At 41.2% G+C, this 17,718-nt stretch overlaps 1 protein-coding gene and 1 long non-coding RNA gene across 7 annotated transcripts in view; both read left to right on the top strand.

Moving 5' to 3' along the window:
• Window positions 1-17,718, top strand: part of PLEKHA7 (pleckstrin homology domain containing A7) — a 203,416-nt gene that overhangs the window by 138,827 nt on the left and 46,871 nt on the right. For 5 of the 6 annotated variants that reach the window (XM_051966044.1, XM_051966041.1, XM_051966043.1 and 2 more), the window contains exon 8: window positions 4,954-5,433. The exons of the other annotated variant lie outside the window; for it this stretch is intronic. In XM_051966044.1, coding sequence (XP_051822004.1) covers window positions 4,954-5,433 — 480 coding nt within the window. The remainder of the gene's footprint in view (window positions 1-4,953; window positions 5,434-17,718) is intronic. 6 annotated transcript variants of the gene reach the window in all.
• On the top strand, window positions 5,444-17,302 carry LOC127541006 (uncharacterized). The gene is made up of 2 exons (XR_007948336.1): window positions 5,444-10,725; window positions 17,135-17,302. It is a non-coding gene; the product is annotated as an uncharacterized LOC127541006 (long non-coding RNA).

Raw genomic sequence — 17,718 nt, forward strand, 5'->3', positions numbered from 1 at the left:
ATATAAATGCTAAATATTATTATTAAGGTGTGAGTAATGGGGATGTTTCAGAGGCTGATTTCAGCTTCATTTAAGGAAAAACTTCCCCAAAATTGTAAGTGAAATGGACTATTTGGGTAGTCACTGAAACCTGTCTTCAATATGTCTTCACTATATTAATTAAGCTCCTACTATGTTTTAGGACCCTACGCTTGGCAGGGTTTTGGGGTAGGTAAAGGTGAGGAAAAAGTAGAGCTTTGAATATAAATTAGATGCAATTCCTCCTTAATAGAATTTCCCCCTAGTAAAGGAATCAAATCTTTCTCCAGACATTTCTAAGCTGTGTGACCTTTTTCAAATTACAGCCTCTCAGGGACTCAGTTTCCCCATCTCCAATCCCACATGAGAGGATTGGATTTTATGTTCTTCAAGACCCCTTTAAGTTCTACATCTATGATCAGTTTACAAACTGGGAGCGGAGTGATGAGTTTACAGATGCTGTAATGTAGAACCCTCCCAGAATGGCTGGTTAGTATAGAAATTAATAACTATGAGTATAAATGTCAGCAACCTCATTCAGCCAAAGGGGAAACCTTCACATCCCAGTGCATTCAGCTTTTATTTCTCTGGCCCCCAAATGCCTAGAAAGCTCAAATAACAAGAGTCGTATTTATTTTTTCCTGGTCCTGTCTGCTGCTCAGTTTTGACAAAAGAGTTAGGTGACAAGTAAACAAGCCGGGATGTGGAATTTATTTTTAAAAAGCCAGTTCTGGGTTTGGCACAGATGTAACTCTGTCTCCTCCACCCCCTGAGGTGCTAGCTTTGATTGACAGCAGGAATAGAAATCCTGAGACTGGGGGGAGTTTGAGGTGCTTAAGAGAAGGACTCATCAGACAGTGATTGGATGGGGCTCAGTGAGTCTGGGGATTTCTGCCTTGCATTTTCCATGTCTGATGTACAGGGTAACCCTGTGAGGTTGAAGGGTAATATTTCCCCCAAACTCCCAAATGGTTAGATACGTAATTGGGAGGGGGGGTTGCTGTCCACAAGGAAACCTGCCTGGCCTTGTGCAGAATAGGATGCTGTCTTGTCCACCAATGACTGATTGTAGCTGGATCCTAGTGCTGTGCTTGGACTTATGGGGGAAAAGGGGTTTATTAAATTTGGAGTCAAAACCCAACCCCACAACTTGCTAGTTATATGTAGTTGGGCAGGCCCCTCTCGAGCTGTTTGCTCTTCTGTAAAAGGCAGGGGAGGGACTCACTGGCTTCTTAGGGTGCTTGTTCCAATGTAGTAAGGATTAATTAGTAGGTTGAGGGAATATGACAGAGAGACCCAAGCAAAGAGAAATATCTCCCTTAGAGTATGAAAATTCCAGAGGGCTCGGTTCAGTGTCGGACTGTGGCTGAGGAAGGTGGGGATGAAATAATAAGACACTTATAAGGGACCAGTGATTGGTTATCATAGGAATAGAGAGAGGGAGACAGATGGTAGGGGATTGTTAGCTATGAAATAGTAGTGGGTGGCAGATGAAGAATAATGCTCTCAGTTTCCAAAAGGTGTTGTTGCTGGGTAAGAACCAGCGGTATGAAGTCTAAGTCATTCTTGCCTACTAGTCCTTGGAGGGGGTGTGGAATGGGCAGGGCTGAAGTCACTTTCCCCATTCAGGAGGATCTGGGTCTGGGTCTAGGTCAGCTCCGGCCAGTTGCTGTTCCTCCTGGGAGGTGGGTCAGTAAAGGTACTAGGCCAGGCCTGGGTCTTAGGGTCCCTATAGTCTGTTCCTCGTGGATGCTGCTCTTCCTACTTGTGGCCCAGAGAGGGAATCAAGAACTGTTTGTGATATTGCTTGGGGTACTAAATTAAATGGTAAAATAACTAGCTTAGGGGCCCATAGCTACTATATAACTACAGGCCAAAATAGGTCTCATCAGAGCTAGACAAGACCCCAGAGGCAGGCCAGTGTAGCCCACCCCTAAACAAGGATCCCTTCTGTACCCTGACAGGGAATCAGTATTCAGAGACTCGGAAACTCCCACTAAGGGGGAACCCCCCCCCCTTTCAGAGGTCTTTCTTCTCTCACATCTGAGGAGTCCCAAGCCTCCATTCCATTTTTTTTTCCCTATTGAGTCCTATACTTCATGACCACATTTTGGGGTTTTCTTGGCAAAGTTACATTTCCTTCTCTGGCTCATTTTACAGATAAGAAAATGGAGGCAAACAGGGTTAAGATGACTTCCTCGGAGTCACACAGCTAATAAGCGTCTGAGGCCAGATTTGAACTCAGGAAGATGAGCCTCCCTGGCTCCAAGCCCAGTGTTCTATTCTAGCTGCTGCTTAGCTCTAACTATTAAGAAGTATTTCCTTATCTTTACCCCAGATCAGTCAACAGCTCCTCCTCCAACTCCTCCTGCCTTCTGGGGCAAAATCTACTCCCAGCAACCCCTCAGATACCTGAAGAAGTCTGCTAAATTGAGGTCAGAATCTGTCTTTTGCGCACTTAGCACAGTGTCTGGCACATAGTCAGCCCTTAATAAATATTGATGGATTGTTTATAGTATGATATAAAGAATAAACTATTTGGTTGAGACGAGAGGGTACTCTAGGAATGGGAGATTACTCATCCCAAGCTTTCCCGGGGAGGTGAGATGTGACCTGCGCTCCACAGGGTTTATGGAGCTTGAACAGGTGGGGGGATAAGAAGGAGCCCTTTCAGCTCTTCTTCATCAATTTTTATTAAATCCTAAAACTCTTAAAACAACACTGAAAATAGTCGTTCACCCAGAGCTAGTACTCACTTCAGCCTATTGTCTGGCAGCGGGGGGCAATCTGGCCCATTTTACAAGCTGCCCCTTCTTTTTTGGAGGGGGATGGGCTGATGGATTGTCAATTTGTATTTTCAGAGCTGTCATGACATCCAGTGTTAATTTAGAGCCAGACAGTAGAAAAGGTGGCAGATAGGTTACTCCTTGGCCCCAAGGGGCCTGCTCTATTTAACTCCAGGGAAAAGAATAAATCAACACTCGGCTTTTTCTCTAGCTGCTTTTTTCCTCAAATATTAAAGGCTGATTAAAGTTGCCTCTCCTGGCTTAGGGCTCATATAAGTTTAAACAAAAACCAACCAAACAAAAACACAGTATATCCCAAGCTTAGAAGACCTGGATTTCTTTTCCCTGCAATTTATTAACACAAATCTGAGAAATGTGAATATATCTCATCTATGGTCTTGACTCTTAGGAGCTGGGGATTGCTTCTAAATGCTCCCTGCCACAATCCACCAAGGCTAAGCTGATTTAAATTACACAACATCTGCCCCCTCTCCCTGGAGCTCATCATAAGCTTTCTAAGGATTTCAATAGCATCTATGTTATCATTATTATTGTTATTGTTATTATTAGGTAGCATTTATTTAGTGCAAATTTTAAGGTTTGCAAAGTACTTTACAAATATCTCATTTTATCCTCACAACAACCCTTGGATATAGGAGTTATCCTTATCTCCATTTTACAGTAACTTGCATAGCCAGGAAGTGGGTGGCTAGATTTAAAGTCTTTCTGAGTTTGGACTCAAGTCTTGCCACTTTGCTACCATGTACATGACACCCTTTCCTCCTTCTCCTTCTCTATTAATGCCTGATGTTTATATGGCACTTAAAGGTTTGCATATTATCTCATTTAATCCTTGCAGCATATTCCCCCTTCCCTAGTTTATAGGTGAGAAAACTGAGGCTTGCAAAAGTTAGGTTCTATCACTAACAAAATCCAAAAGAAAAAAAAAAAAAGTTAAGTTCTTTGCCTATAGTTACGCAGTGGATATGTGTTAGGGATGACATCTGAATTCAGATCTCTCCTGATTCCACACCAATATTCTTGTGAGGAGGGGTGTGTGTGTGTGTGTGTGTGTGTGTGTGTGTGTGTGATTCATTTACTGTCTCTATTAATAGACTGGGAAGAAAGAAATTTCATTCTGATCAGAAAAATCTCCATTGCTGGAATGGTCCTGAAAAATGGAAAGAGATTGTCCTATTTGGAAGTTTATTCATCCCACGGGGCCAGTGATTTCAAGAGAAAAAGGAGTTCCCAGGAGGCTTTCCTAAAGCTTCAGTCATTGTTTCATAGAGTTATAGACTCTAGCAGGGGTCCTCAAACTTTTTAACTAGGGGGCCAGTTCACTGTCCCTCAGACTGTTGGAGGGCCGGACTATAGGAAAAACAAAAACTTTGTTTTGTGGGCCTTTAAATAAAAGCCCTGGGTGAGGGGGATAAACGTCCTCAGCTGCTGCATTTGAGGACAACTCAAATGCTCTACAGAGTCCCCCCCACCCCCCATTTTAAAAAATGAATCCCCTCTCTATCTCATCTAGTCTCAAGCTTGGGGAGCTCGCCATCTTCCAAGGAAACCTGTTTGCTTGTTGAATAATTGATTGTCAATAAACCATTCCTTAGACTCATAGAGATCATAGATTTAGAATTGGGACCTTCAGGGTCCTTTTGTCCCTGAGGAAACCAAACTTAAGCAGGTTGCCTGTGGTCAGAGAAGTGCAAAGTGGCCAAGTCAGAAATTAAACAAAAATCTTCTGATTCCAGAACTAGCCATCCTTCCATCACATCACTGCCTCCGTTAAATTGAGTTAAAGTTAATTTGTCTCTGTGTGACTTCTAGTCACTGACCCTATTTTTGGAAGTGGCTTTTAGAAATCTCCTCCCCTCCCTGTTCTACAGACTGGGAAACAAGCACTGCTTGACACAGGTGGATGCGTGCCGTTCATGCGTAACAGAAATGTAAAATACAAACAATTTTCAGGCACCAGGGGCTGGACATTGAGCCCCAACTGGAAGGGTAGCTTTTCATTGAAGGCACTCTGCAGGTATTGTCGGTGGGCATTCAGCCAGGACCCTCTGGAGCTGGGCCCAGTTCTGGCCACGCCCGGCCTCCTGACCCTGCGTGCACTGAGACCCGTTTTGTGCTATCATTGTAGGGATGCCGAGAGGACAGAGCGGCAAGCTGTCCCACAAGCCAACCATACAGACCCCTGTCAAGAGTGTGGCCGCCTGGGCCCTGGACATACCAGGGACTGCTCCCAGCGAGCCCCCAATGATGCCTTTGGCTTTGACAGGCCTGAGCAAGACGATGAGGAACGCTACGGCTTCCAAAGGGACCCTCTGGAGGGGAAGCGGGAGAGGGGGAAGTCCAAGTCCCCCTACCCAGCCGCTGAGGCAGACTTTGCGGACTTACCCAGTGGTCCCAGGGCTCAGTCAGCCCAGCCTCAGCCAATGGAGAGGAACGGCCTGGTTCCTGGTTCCTTTGGTGGGGGTTCTGGGCTTGGGGAGCAGAATGGTACTGGTGGGTATAAGAGGGTAATCCATCCCCGAACCAACCCCGAAAAACATGCCCAGAGGAGGAGTAACATGGCGCAGGTGGAGAACTGGGTGAAGGTACAGAAAGGAGACGGCAAAAGGTCAGTAAAAGACCAGGGCTTTGAGCCATGGTCTCCCCCTCCCAACCCCCGGCCAACAAACCCAGCTCTGAGGCTGATTCCCCAGCCAGCAGCCTCTCACTGTAAGCCTAGAGGGCTGCCAATGTCTCATTCATCCCGCCATCCCAAGGCACTGCCTTGGGATATCCAGGAAATATTGGAAGCTCTTAAAGTAAATACTGTCCCTTTTTTCATTATCAGAATGGAAAGAAGGAAATGTCTCTTCCGTATTGACATTATACCTTATCATCCCTTCCCTCAGCCTCTTTTTAATTAATTCAGAGAATCCTATAACACTTGAGGTTTTGGAAGTGTCACCTCCAACGCTTGTATTTAATTAGAAGGTATTCCCAAATTCGAGGAATTCTGGGTCACCTTGTCCCTCTTTCCATCCCCAAAGTTGAGAGGTAACAGGTCCGTCTATATTTGAACTGTGAATGGATGACACCTTTCTCCTGGGCAATTTAAGCTGGGAGTTCTTAACCTTTTTGATTGACATGGATGCCTCCCTTGGGAAATATGGTGAAACCCATTGTCAGAATAATGTTTTTAAATGTGTAAAATAAAAATGCATGAGATTACAAAGAAAACCCATTATTTTAACATAAAAATGAGCCCTCCCCCCCAATTTTTTGTTTTTGTTTTAACTTTCCAGATCCTAGCTTTGAGATTAAATATTCTTTGTTATATGGGATGGCTCTCCTGGAGTGAAAAGAAGTCAGGCTACAAGGGGAAATTTCAGCAATGAAAAAAATGAAATATATCAATAAAAATGTATTTAAAAGAAATAAAAATGCCTGATTAGGTCAGACCTTGCCAATCAAACAGATTTCTTAAATATTATTGTTATTCTTTGCATCACTATTTCCAAATATATTTCACCTCCAAACACTCCCCATGGAACCATCTCTTGTAACAAAGAAAAAAAAAAAAGAGGAATAAAAGGAGTCCAGCAATGCAGAGTCTCACTTTATGCTACAGCCTGCAAAGGAGAGAGACGGGAGGATGTTTTCTACTGTCCTTTTGGGGGGCCAAGCTCCATTATTGTAATTGCACAGCTTTTGGTTTCATTTCTGCTTTTGTTTTTTGTCAAACGGACTTCCAAAAACAAGTGAAGAAAGAAAAAGCAGAAAATATGGCCATTGTTCATTCACACAGCAGCCCACGAGCCCCCCGGGGGTGCGGAGGCTGGCGTGCTGGTATTGGAAATGAATAACGTTCTAAATAGGCATCCTTGAATTTCCGTGTTCACAAGCCCCATTCTCCTCTGCTTCTGCTCATTGGAGATGGTGGAGCTCCTTGGAAAAGGGACCCAATTGGAGGGTCATGTATGAGTGCCCGTTGGTGGTCTCACCCAGTGGGCCAGGAGTTTATCTCAGAGACTGCAGGTGCCAGGGGTGGGTAAGTTATAGTCTGGGTACAAAACCCACTTCTGATGCCCGAGTTGTTGGGAGATAAATGAAAAGGAGGAAAGATATCAGGCTGTTTATGTTTTGTTTTTTCCCAAATAGATTTTTTTCTTCTTCTTTTTTTTTTTTTTCTTTATATTGCTGCCAGGGGCCGCTGGGCTGCTGACCTGTTCCTCTCTCAAATCTTATTTCTTATCGAAATAGAAAATGCATGAATTGGTCTGGTGGCTTAAGGGGAAGAGGGTTTCCTGCTTATAGACTGATTTGGGGACTGACAGCAGCTTGGAGGAGGGAGAGCTAGGGAGAAGATAGAAGGCTTGGGAGCAGATTCTGGCATTGACATTTATTAGCTGTGTGACCTTGCACAAGTCTATTAGCCCTTTGAACCTCAGTTTTCCCCATCTAGAAAAAGGGGTGGTTGAGCCACCTGACCTCTAAGGTCCCTGTCAGATTTTACTTTCTGTGATTTTATGTTTAGCTGCTGAAGAAAGGATGGTTTGGCTTTCCTGGATCCTGTGCTGACTAATGCCATTCTGTTGACTTGCATTACCACTTTATTCAGTATTTACTTTATTGTGTGTTTATCCTCATAGAATTTCAGAACCAGGGAACCCCAGAGGTCAGCTAGTTTAACCTCCTACCTCATGAAGGACTCCCTTCTGGGGCTTTCTCAGGGAAGTGATCAATTAGCTTCTGTTAATACACAGCCTGACACGTGGTGTTGGGACAAAAAGGAATTCATTTCCTAGAACTTGCCCCAGGTGGTTCAGCAGCCTGAGCCCCTGCAGCCCAGTTCTGATTCTCCATGAAGCAGGTACAGGAGCTGAGACCAGGGCCAGGTGGATGAAACCCCTGCCCTCCCCTTCCTCTCACATAGAGAACCGGAGAGCAGCCAAAGGCCTGCTGGGCCGCAGAACCAGTTTTAATTCCTCATGAGCATCCAGGCTTCTCTTTCAGCCTAGAAAAAAGTGGGTATTCATTTGTGTCCAGCACCTTCTTCCCCTGTCGCTACCTGCCTACCTTAATGATCAAAGCTGCTGATGAGAAAGCAAGAGATGCCTTGGCTGGAGGACAAATGGCAGAGGTCCTTCCTCGCCTTGGCCATCCCTGCCTGGGCCAAGTAAAATGCCCTGGTCCATTTAGAATTATCTGTATATACTTTCTCTAACCCACTGCCGCGATGGCTCCTCTCATCTCTGACATCAGGGCTCGTGCCCCTATAACTCATACTCTGAACTCCGGGGGAAATTCTCTAGAGAAAAGTCAGAGGAAGAAGTGTCTGGGGGATAAAAGAAACTCACACAGACTCAGCCTAGTTTTTCTGAATAGGAAGGTGGGAAGGCATCAGACATACTTCCCACACTCCCAGTTGTCTCCAGGGGCTGAAAGAATGACGATTAACAAAAGTCTGGGTTAACAAATTTCTCTGTGTGGGAAACATACCAGTAGTGGGCAGGTCATTTTGGCATCTTTTGGGGGCTGTTGTTAAGGAGCTCCAGCCAGCCCTGCTTCCCTCTATCCACCCACCAACCACCTGCTGGCAGGTACCTTCCCTAGTGTGATTTTGGTGGGGAATGAAATTCCACTATTTGTTAAATAGCATACCACACCATCTAGTGGTAAGCAGCTGAGCTCAGCAGAAAGGACAAATCCCCCTGGTTAATGCTTATAAAGTACTCTAAGGTTTACTGAACTCTTGACAAAATTGGAATCTCACAATAACCCTGGGATTGATTGATTGGATGTAGATACTATTATTATCCTATTTTATGTATAACAAAACCGAGTTTGAGAGAGGGTGACTTGTCTAAGGTCACATAGCTTTTAAATATTTAAGATAAAATTTGAACTCACTATCTTAACAATGTCAAGTCCAGTGTTCTACCTCCTTGCCATCTTGCTGCCTCTCAACCTCTGTCTTTTTTTATGTTTAAATTTAATTTTTTGTTCAGTTAACAAAAATCTCCCTCTCCCAATAAAAAGAAAAGAAAGCAATAAACATTCAAGCAAAATAGGCATTGATGATGTCCAAATAAAATATAACTCAATATGCACCTTGAGTCCATCTTTTCTCTGACAATCAAATAGCATTTATTAAATATCTACTATGGGCCAATCACTCTGCCAAGTATTGGGGAGGCAAATTTCTTCCCAAGTTTTCTGTCCTGGATCATCACTTTCTTCTGGAAACCCTGTGAATACCCTGGTCTCAAAGAACTCACAGTGCACTGAGATTGTCGGGAGTTAAGCAGCATGTTTCATCCTAAACCCTCTAGCATAGTCAGCCCTCATGTCTTATCAGTCAGGTTAGCTAGATCCTCACCCTCTCTTGCTCAGAGAGCCTCATTTATTGGTGATTAAGGGAATAGGTGACTTAACCACAATCTTTTTTTTAATTGCTTCAGTTCTAAGCACTATGATATAAGCCTTAGGTTTGAGGTTGTATCAGCACTAAGAATCAGTAGGATAGATACTATTTTTGAGCTTGCCTGATACAGAATTTGGCAGCTTGGCTGTCCTGTAACCTTGCCTTGCAGATAGGTTTTAAGGTTCTGAGACGTTTTCTCCCTTTCATTGACTATTCTCCAGATTTGTTTGCAGTGATCTTTTTACTTCCATTCATCATTTCATTTATTAACTCAAATAACCTTAAATTTGGAAGGAATCTTGGAGGTCATCCATCCCAAACTGAATCTCATCTTCAGTGAGTAGTCATCTGCCCTTGCTTGGATAATCACAGGAGTTCACTAGTTTGTAATGTGGTTAATTCTACTGTTGATCATCAGAAAATTCTTCCTTGTGTTGAACTATATATAATCTGCCTAAATTCTTGAGCCAAGGACTGATGTGGTTAGACCTATCTATGAGGACTAATTTTTTTTTTTTTTTTGCTCAGGCAATTGGGTTTAAGGGACTTGCCTAGGCTCACACAGCTAGGAAGTGTTAAATGTCTGAGGCCACATTTGAACTCAAGTCCTGCTGACTTCAGGGCTGATGCTCTATCTACTGCATCACCTAGCTGCCCTTGCCTGAGGACTAGTAATTTGGATTATCCTACAGATGAGCCAGTAAAACTGGAAATTAGGGGCAGGGAGACCATTTAGGAGCCTCTTATAAAAATATGGGAGAGAGGTAATAAAGACTTGAACTAGAATGATGGCCAAGTGGATGGCAAGCAAAAGAGATCATGTGGAAAGAAAGTTGCCACAGATTAGTTATGGGGCATAAGAAAAAAGGAAGACTCCAGGATGATGCTAAGGATTCAAATCTGGATAACTGGAAGGATGGAGGTGCTGTCAAAAGAAAGAGGGAAATTTGGGGAAGGGATGACTTAAGGGAAGAAATATGAGTTTGGTTTTTAGACATGTTGAATTTGTAGACCATGTAGGTGGACATGTCCAAGAGATAATAAGGAACTCGAATTCAAGAGAGATTGGGTATTAGATGTATAGATTTAGAACTTGACTATATAGATATGATTATTATATAGAGTAGGCAGGTAAGAAGAAGTGATAATCCATTACAGGAAACTTGAAAAGGAATGGTCAGATAGGTAGGAGGACAAGCAAAAAGGGATAATTGTAACGAAAACCTAAGGAGGAAAGGATGTCTAGATAGGGGGGTAGATTGTAAAGTCAATAGTTGCAAACAAGTTAGGAAGGATATGGACTGGGTAGGTGGGGGGAGATATTGCATTTGCCTTGAATAAAGCAGTTTCATTCAGTGATGCAGTAAAAGTCAGATTTCAAGAGTTTGAAATGAATGTAGGAATTGAGAAAATTGATGTAGATAACTTACTTTGTTTGACTATGAAAGGGAAAAGAGATGTAGGCAGATAGCTTGAAGAAATGGCAGTTATGTGAAGGTTTTTTTTTTTTTTTTTTTTTTTTTTTTTTTTTTTATTTAATAATTACATTATATTACACTCATTTCTGTTCCGATTTTTTTTTTTTCCCCTCCCTCCCTCCACCCCCTCCCCTAGATGGCAAGCAGTCCTTTATATGTTGGATATGTTGCAGTATATCCTAGGTACAATATATGTTTGCAGAACCGAACAGTTCTCTTGTTGCGTAGGGAGAATTGGATTCAGAAGGTATAAATAATCCGGGAAGAGAAACAAAAATGCAGATAGTTCACATTCGTTTCCCAGTGTTCTTTCTTTGGGTGTAGCTGCTTTTGTCCGTCATTTATCAATTGAAACTCAGGTCTCTTTGTCAAAGAAATCCACTTCCATCAAAATATGTCCTCATACAATATCGTTGTCGAAGTGTATAATGATCTCCTGGTTCTGCTCATTTCACTTAGCATCAGTTCATGTAGGTCTCTCCAAGCCTCTCTGTATTCATCTTGCTGGTCATTTCTTACAGAACAATAATATTCCATAACATTCATATACCACAATTTACCCAGCCATTCTCCAATTGATGGGCATCCATTCATTTTCCAGTTTCTAGCCACTACAAACAGGGCTGCTACAAACATTTTGGCACATACAGGTCCCTTTCCCTTCTTTAGTATTTCTTTGGGATATAAGCCCAATAGAAACACTGCTGGATCAAAGGATATGCACATTTTGATAATTTTTTGGGCATAATTCCAGATTGCTCTCCAGAATGGTTGGATTCGTTCACAACTCCACCAACAATGCATTAGTGTCCCAGTTTTCCCGCATCCCCTCCAACATTCATCATTATTTTTTCCTGTCATCTTAGCCAATCTGACAGGTGTGTAGTGGTATCTCAGAGTTGTCTTAATTTGCATTTCTCTGATCAATAATGATTTGGAACACTCTTTCATATGAGTGGTAATAGTTTCAATCTCATCCTCTGAAAATTGTCTGTTCATATCCTTTGACCATTTATCAATTGGAGAATGGCTTGATTTCTTATAAATTTGAGTCAGTTCTCTATATATTTTGGAAATGAGGCCTTTATCAGAACCTTTAACTGTGAAAATGTTTTCCCAGTTTGTTGCTTCCCTTCTAATCTTGTTTGCATTAGTTTTATTTGTACAAAGGCTTTTTAATTTGATGTAATCGAAATTTTCTATTCTGTGATCAGTAATGGTCTCTAGTTCATCTTTGGTCACAAATTTCTTTCTCCTCCACAAGTCTGAGAGATAAACTATTCTATGTTCCTCTAATTTATTTATAGTCTCGTTCTTTATGCCTAGGTCATAGACCCATTTTGATCTTATCTTGGTATATGGTGTTAAGTGTGGGTCCATGCCTAATTTCTGCCATACTAATTTCCAATTATCCCAGCAGTTTTTATCAAATATGAATTCTTTTCCCAGAAGTTAGGGGCTTTGGGTTTGTCAAACACTAGATTGCTATAGTTGACTATTCTGTCTTGTGAGCCTAGCCTTTTCCACTGATCCACTAATCTATTTCTTAGCCAATACCAAATGGTTTTGGTGACTGCTGCTTTATAATATAATTTTAGATCAGGTACAGCTAGGCCACCTTCATTTGATTTTTTTTTCATTAATTCCCTTGAGATTCTCGACTTTTTATTGTTCCATATGAATTTTGTTGTTATTTTTTCTAGATCAATAAAATATTTTCTTGGAAGTCTGATTGGTATAGCACTAAATAAATAGATTAGTTTAGGGAGTATTGTCATCTTTATTATGTTCGCTCGGCCGATCCAAGAGCACTTAATATTTTTCCAATTATTTAAGTCTGACTTTATTTGTGTGGAGACTTTTTTATAATTTTGCTCATATAATTCCTGACTTTCCTTTGGTAGATAGATTCCCAAATATTTTATGGTATCAACAGTTATTCTGAATGGAATTTCTCTTTGTATCTCTTGCTGTTGGGTTTTGTTGGTGATGTATAAAAATGCTGAGGATTTATGGGGATTTATTTTGTAGCCAGCTACTTTGCTAAAATTATGAATTATTTCCAATAGCTTTTTGGTAGAATCTCTGGGGTTCTCTAGGTATACCATCATATCATCTGCAAAGAGTGATAGTTTGGTTTCCTCATTGCCTACTCTAATTCCTTTTATATCTTTCTCGACTCTTATTGCCGAGGCTAGTGTTTCTAATACGATATTAAATAATAATGGTGATAGTGGGCAACCTTGCTTCACTCCAGATCTTACTGGGAAAGGTTCCAGTTTTTCCCCATTGCATATGATGCTTACTGATGGTTTTAAATATATGCTCCTGACTATTTTAAGGAAAAGTCCATTTATTCCTATGCTCTCAAGTGTTTTTATTAGGAATGGATGTTGGATTTTATCAAATGCTTTTTCTGCATCTATTGAGATGATCATGTGGTTTTTGTTTGTTTGGTTATTGATATAGTCAATTATGCTAATAGTTTTCCTAATATTGAACCAGCCCTGCATTCCTGGTATAAATCCTACTTGGTCATAGTGTATTATCCTGGTGACAATTTTCTGTAATCTTTTTGCTAATATTTTATTTAAGATTTTAGCATCAATATTCATTAGGGAGATTGGTCTATAATTTTCTTTCTCTGTTTTCAGCCTACCTGGTTTAGGTATCAGTACCATATCTGTGTCATAAAAGGAGTTTGGTAGGACTCCTTCAATCCCTATTTTTTCAAATAGTTTATATAACATTGGAGTTAATTGTTCTTTAAATGTTTGGTAGAATTCACATGTAAATCCATCTGGTCCTGGGGATTTTTTCTTAGGGAGTTGATTGATAGTTTGTTCTATTTCTTTTTCTGAGATGGGACTGTTTAGGATATTTACTTCTTCCTCTGTTAGTTTGGGCAAGCTGTATTTTTGGAGGTATTTTTCTATTTCATTTAAGTTGTCGAATTTATTGGCATAAAGTTGGGCAAAGTAACTCCTAATTATTGCTCTAATTTCCTCTTCGTTAGTGGTGAGTTCTCCCTTTTCATTTTTAAGACTAACAATTTGATTTTCCTCTTTCCTTTTTTTAATCAGATTTACTAAGGGTTTGTCTATTTTGTTGGTTTTTTCATAGAACCAACTCTTAGTTTTATTAATCAATTCAATAGTTTTTTTACTTTCAATTTTATTGATCTCACCTTTTACTTTTAGAATTTCAAGTTTAGTGTTTGACTGGGGGTTTTTAATTTGTTCCTTTTCTAGCATTTTTAATTGCAAACCCAATTCATTGACCTTCTCTTTCTCTATTTTATACAAATAGGCCTCTAGAGATATGAAATTTCCCCTTATTACCGCTTTGGCTGCATCCCATACATTTTGGTATGATGTCTCATTATTATCGTTTTCTTGGGTGAAGTTATTAATTATGTCTATGATTTGCTGTTTTACCCAATCATTCTTTAGTATGAGATTATTTAGTTTCCAATTATTTTTTGGTCTACTTCCCCCTGCTTTTTTGTTGAATGTAATTTTCATTGCATCGTGGTCTGAAAAGGATGCATTTACTATTTCTGCCTTACTACATTTGAGTTTGAGGTTTTTATGTCCTAATATATGGTCAATTTTTGTATAGGTTCCATGAACTGCTGAAAAGAAAGTGTATTCCTTTCTGTCTCCATTACATTTTCTCCAGAGATCTATCATATCTAGCTTTTCTAGTATTCTGTTTACCTCTTTGACTTCTTTCTTATTTATTTTCTGGTTTGATTTATCTAATTCTGAGAGTGCAAGGTTAAGATCTCCCACTATTATAGTTTTACTGTCTATTTCTTCTTGCAGCTCTCTTAGTTTCTCTTTTAAGAATTTAGATGCTACCCCACTTGGTGCATATATGTTTAATATAGATAGTGCTTCATTATCCATGCTACCCTTTAGCAAGATATAGTGTCCTTCCTTATCTCTTTTAATTAGGTCAATTTTTGCTTTAGCTTGATCTGAGATCAGGATGGCTACCCCTGCTTTTTTGACTTCACCTGAAGCATAGTAGATTTTGCTCCAACCTTTTACCTTTAACCTGCATGTATCTCCCCGCTTCAGGTGTGTTTCCTGTAAACAACATATTGTAGGATTCTGGCTTTTAATCCATTCTGCTAACCGCTTCCTCTTTATGGGGGAGTTTACCCCGTTCACGTTTATGGTTAGAATGACCAATTCTGTATTACTTGCCATCTTGTTAACCCCGGTTTATGCTTTCCTCCCTTCTTTCCCCTTTCCCCCCCTTCCAAGTATTAAGCTTGTGAGCACCCCTTGCTTCTCACAGCCCTCCCTTTTTAGTATCCCTCCCCCCGCCTTAGAGTTCCTCCCCCTATCTTACCCCTTTCCCTCCCAGTTCCCGTATTCCCTTCCGCTTAGCTTATTCCTTCCCTTTCCACTTTTCCCTTCTCACTTTTCAATGAGATGGGAGAAGTTTCACCATAGATTGAATATGTCTTAAGATTTTTCACTTAAAGCCAATTCTGAAGGCAGTAAGATACCCACTATATTCATCCCCCTCCATTCTTTCTCTCAGATATAATAGGTTTCCTATGCCTCTTCATGAGATGTACTACCCCCACTTTACCCTTTTTCTGGTACAATGTCCTTTCCACATCAATTTCTAGAACAAGGTATACATGTATTCTTTATACATCTATATAGTCAAAATATAGTTCCCAAGATTAATCTTTACCTTTTTAGATTTCTCTTGAGTTCTATATTTGTAGATCAAACTTTTTGTTAAGTTCTGGTTTTTTCATCAGAAATAGATGAAATTCGCTTACTTCGTTGAATGTCCATCTTCTTCCCTGGAAAAAGATGCTCATTCTCGCTGGGTAAGTTATTTTTGGTTGCATACCAAGTTCCTTAGCCTTTCGGAATATCATATTCCAGGCCCTTCGATCTTTTAATGTGGATGCTGCCAGATCCTGGGTGATCCTTATTGTGGCTCCTTGATACTTGAATTGGGTTTTTCTAGCCGCTTGCAATATTTTTTCTTTCATCTGAGGGTTCTGGCATTTGGCCACTATATTCCTTGGTGTTTTGATTTTAGGATCCCTTTCAGTGGGTGATCGATGAATCCTTTCAATGTTTATTTTTTCCTCTGTTCCTATGACTTCTGGGCAGTTCTCTTTGATAATTTCCTGGAAGACAGTGTCCAGGCTCTTTTTTTCATCATGTTTTTCTGGAGTCCAATGATTCTCAGATTGTCTCTCCTGGATCTGTTTTCCAGGTCTGTTGTCTTCCCCAGAAGGTATTTCACATTTTTCTCCATTGTTTGATTTTTTTGGATTTGCTTGACTGATTCTTCTTGTCTCCTCGAGTCATTCAATTCCACTTGTTCAATTCTGATTTTCAGTGAAGTATTCTCTTCACTCACTTTTTTAAAATCTTTCTCTAATTGTCCAATTGAGTTCTTTTGTTCTGTGGAATTTTTTTCCATTTCGCCAATTTTGTTTTCCAGTTCACTAATCCTATTTTTCAAGGATTTTACTTCTTTATCCACTCTCTCTTTAACTGACTTCTCCAGGCTCTTTTGCCAAGCCTCCCTCTCCTTTTCCCAAGCTTCCTTCTCCTTTTGCCAAGCCTCACTCTGCTTTCCCCATTTTTCTTCTAGCTCCCTTGTGAGAGCCTTTTTAATCACTTCTATGAGGTTCATCTGTGCTGAGGAACAGACGATCTCCTCCTTTGGGGAATCACCTGGGGACTGCCTGTTTTTAGTCTCCTCAGGATTTAGAGTCTGCTCTCTATCTGTGTAGAAGCTGTCTAGGGTTAAAGTCCTCTTCAGCTTCTTGCTCATTCTGTCTATTAATCAGAGACAAACTACCAAAGAAAAACAGAAAAAACTGGAGTCTTTCTTTGGGGGGGGGGGGCTGGTGTGTTATCGAGCTTCCTCTACAGACTGCAGGTGGCAGCAGTGAGGCACTAGCAGGACTGTGCTGCGCCTGCGCTCTGAGATCCCAAAGCGTGCTGAGTCACTGAGGGGGGGGAAGGGGGGGCGGCCAGGTCCTGAGAGACTCCAGCTGTTTGCGGTTGTGTTCTTCAGCCCCGGTGTTTTTAGCTTCTCTGCTGGGCTGTTGACTTGCTGCAGGTTCCAAACCTGTAGCGAAGCTCTCCCCGCAGAGACAGCTGCGATCACTCCCCACCCCCTCTCCAGTCTGCTCCCGTGCTCTCACTGCCGCTGCCCGCAGCCTGCGCCCGATCTAAAACCGCCCCAGCCCTCCAGTAAAGACAGACCTTTCTTGGCGGATCTCAAGGATGGCTTCTCTTGGTAACTATTTGTGGGTTTTTTTCAGTCAAGCATTGATTCAGAGGCTTGTAATGAAGTGGATAGTGAGAGAAAGCGCGGAGCTTATGCAACTGTGAGCCTCCTCTCCGCCATCTTAACCGGAAGTCCATGTGAAGGTTTTTTAAAGATATGGAATGTTTGTGGGTAATGGGAAAGGAGCTAGTAGATAAAGGGAAATTGAAGATAAAGAGAAAGAGAGAATTGGAATAATCAAGGGCGCAAGTCTTGGAAAAGATAAGAAGGGATTATATGAGAAACACAAGTGGAAGTATTAGCAAGGAGAAGGAAAAGGAAAAAGAAAGAATCAATTAGGAAAGAATAAAAAGGATTGGCATGGACCAATGAGGGTCCACTTGAGATTGGTAGCAAATTTATTGTGAATTCAGTCATCCTGGTTGTGGGACTTTCTCTAGCTTTGAAGTAGGAATAGAGAAGGCAGATGGTAGGGAAAACCAAGGGTTGGGATTTGATTAGATGATAGTATAGTGAGTTGGGGCAAGGGACTCAAGGGTAGCCAGTAGTGTAACATTGGAACTGGTCAATATGAAATCAGACTTGTAAAGTGATGAACGTGGGAAGAAACTACAACAATGATGGACAGGGAGAATAGAGAAAAATAGAAGACTGGTGATCCTAATGAGAAAAGAAAGAAGAGATTTTTAGGAAGAATGAGGCAGAGGGAAAAATTGCAAGGTAGCAG

This window comes from Antechinus flavipes, chromosome 6 (assembly GCF_016432865.1).
Source record: "Antechinus flavipes isolate AdamAnt ecotype Samford, QLD, Australia chromosome 6, AdamAnt_v2, whole genome shotgun sequence".
NCBI lineage: Eukaryota > Metazoa > Chordata > Mammalia > Dasyuromorphia > Dasyuridae > Antechinus > Antechinus flavipes.